Source organism: Penaeus chinensis, chromosome 27 (genome assembly GCF_019202785.1).
Source record: "Penaeus chinensis breed Huanghai No. 1 chromosome 27, ASM1920278v2, whole genome shotgun sequence".
Classification (NCBI taxonomy): domain Eukaryota; kingdom Metazoa; phylum Arthropoda; class Malacostraca; order Decapoda; family Penaeidae; genus Penaeus; species Penaeus chinensis.
The window spans coordinates 4,952,350-4,954,849 of NC_061845.1; the positions used below are offsets into that span (position 1 = coordinate 4,952,350).

The window sequence follows — 2,500 nt, forward strand, 5'->3', positions numbered from 1 at the left end:
TATTATTCATTTTGTTGTTGTTCATAATGTTATTTACTATTGTTGTTGTTGATTTGCATTCTTGTTGCTGTTGTTATTTGTATTGGTATTATCATTGTTATTAATATTGTTGTGACAACGATGATAATTATGATGATGGCGATACTACTGCTACTACTACTAATGGTGATTATAATAATAATAATGTTAATGGTAATAATAATGATAGTAATGATTAGAAAGATGATGAAAATAATAATGATGGTAATAATAATAATGAGAATGATAGTGATAGTGATAATAATAATAATAATAATTATAATAGTAACAATGATAATGATAATAATAATAATAATAATAATAATAGTAATGATAATAATAGTTATGATAATAGTAATGATAATGCTGATGATGAAATTGATGAAAATAATAATAACGATAATAATAATAACAACAACAATAATAATAACAAAATAATAATAATTCTGATGATAATGATAATAATAATAACAAAACCGACCATAACAACTAACACTCACAACAATAACAGCCCAAAACAACCACAACCACAACACCCTCATAAAGCAACGAAACAACAACACTAACCACAACCTCGCCCCCCCCCCCCCCCCCCCCACCTACCCTTCCGCCAGCCCGACCTAGCCGCTACAGCCATCAACGCTTACGTCGACCACGCCACACAGGGCATGATTCCTCAGCTCGTGGACCCGAGTGACGTCACGGAATCAGCGATGGCGTTCGTAAATGCGGTTTACTTCAAGGGATTTTGGAAGCACCCGTTTAAGACTGAGAATACGAAGAAGGGGAAGTTCTTCGTCTCTCCTGTTAGGCACGAATTCGTGGACATGATGAAGCAGGCAGAGCGATTTCGTTACGGTATGCTGTCTGTTTGTTTGTTTCTTTGTCTGTTTTTGCTTTGTTTCTTTGTCTGTTTGTTTGTTTGTTTGTTTGTCTGTCTGTTTGTTTGTTTCTGTGTCTGTTTGTTTGTTTATTTGTCTGTCTGTTTGTTTGTTTCTTTGTCTGTCTGTTTGTTTGTTTCTTTGTTTCTTTGTCTGTCTGTTTGTTTGTTTCTTTGTCTGTCTGTTTGTTTGTTTCTTTGTCTGTCTGTTTGTATGTTTCTTTGTCTGTCTGTTTGTTTGCTTCTTTGTCTGTCTGTTTGTTTGCTTCTTTGTCTGTCTGTTTGTTTGTTTTTTTGCATTTGTTTTGTTTGTGTTTATGTGCTTATTGCTTATTTCTTTGTTTTTTTTATTTGGTTGTTTATTTCTTTGCTTATTTTGTTGTTTATTTCTTTGTTATTATTTATTTAGTTGTTTCTTTCTGTTTTTATTTCTTTGTTTATTTCATTTTTCATTTCGTTGTTTATTTCTTTATTTAGTTGTTTACTTAGTTGTTAATTTAGCGGTTTATTTCTTTGTTTATTTCTTTGGTTATTTAGTTGTTGATTCTGTTGTTTTAACTTTTATTTCGTAATTTATTTTTGTCGTTTTTTATTTATTTATTTACTTATTTAGATGTTTGTTAATTTGTTTATTTACTTGCTTGTCTATTTATCTATTCACATATTCGTTTGTTTGGCTATTTATTCTTCACTAATTTCTAGCTCTTCGGTAATGTCGCGTTTTCATAAAGGTTCATTTTTTCATGTAATAATCAGACTATAAAAAAAATTATTATTATTATTATTATTATTATTATTATTATTTTTTTATTTTTTTTATTTTTTTATTTTTTTATTTTTTTTTTTTTTTTGGTAACGATGCATTTTTATTTTTATTCAGTTTTTATTCTGAATAATTTTGAAATTCGTTTTCTTAAATATATTTACTTTCTGGATTATACTGAAGCTAAATGGTAAAAAAGGGGGAAAAAAATATATACAAAGATAAACAAAATAAAAGTAAATAAAAAATGATTGTGCTTTTACCTTTTTATCAGTAGCTGTTTTTAATTTTATCATACAGATATAATTAAGATAACTCAATAAATCAAGGGAAAATAATAGGTTTTTCTCATAAGTATAATAAAAAAAATACAGTAAAGTAGCATAAATTGATAAATAATATAAAAATCACCAAAAAAAGGAAAAAAAAAACACTAATGAATTCAATCTAAGTAAATCAACTAATAAAAATATAATTAATATATACATAATTAAGCACCTCGACGAAAAATAAAATGTATATATAAATAAATCCAGATTTCACAAATCAGCCAATTAAAATAAGGTCAGTATATACAAACACAAGTTAACACCTTATTTATCTAAATTTGAATGTTTTTTTACTTATTTAAATTTAAATGTTATTCATTTATTTATTTAAATTTAAGTGTTATTTATTTATTTATTTATTTAAATTTAAGTGTTATTTACTTATTTATTTATCTAAATTTCAATGTTTATTTGTTTATTTCAATTTAAGTTTTATTTATCTAGTTCAATGTTAATGTTATTTATTTATTTATTTAAATTTCAATGTTATCTATTTATTTATCTAAATTT

The 2,500-nt window shown here is 25.7% G+C and overlaps 1 protein-coding gene across 3 annotated transcripts in view; it reads left to right on the plus strand.

The window, feature by feature from the left end:
• Positions 1 to 2,500, plus strand: part of LOC125039437 (leukocyte elastase inhibitor-like) — a 4,671-nt gene that overhangs the window by 1,235 nt on the left and 936 nt on the right. For all 3 annotated transcript variants that reach the window (XM_047633360.1, XM_047633362.1, XM_047633361.1), the window contains exon 4: positions 633 to 876. In XM_047633360.1, the coding sequence (XP_047489316.1) occupies positions 633 to 876 (244 nt within the window). The remainder of the gene's footprint in view (positions 1 to 632; positions 877 to 2,500) is intronic.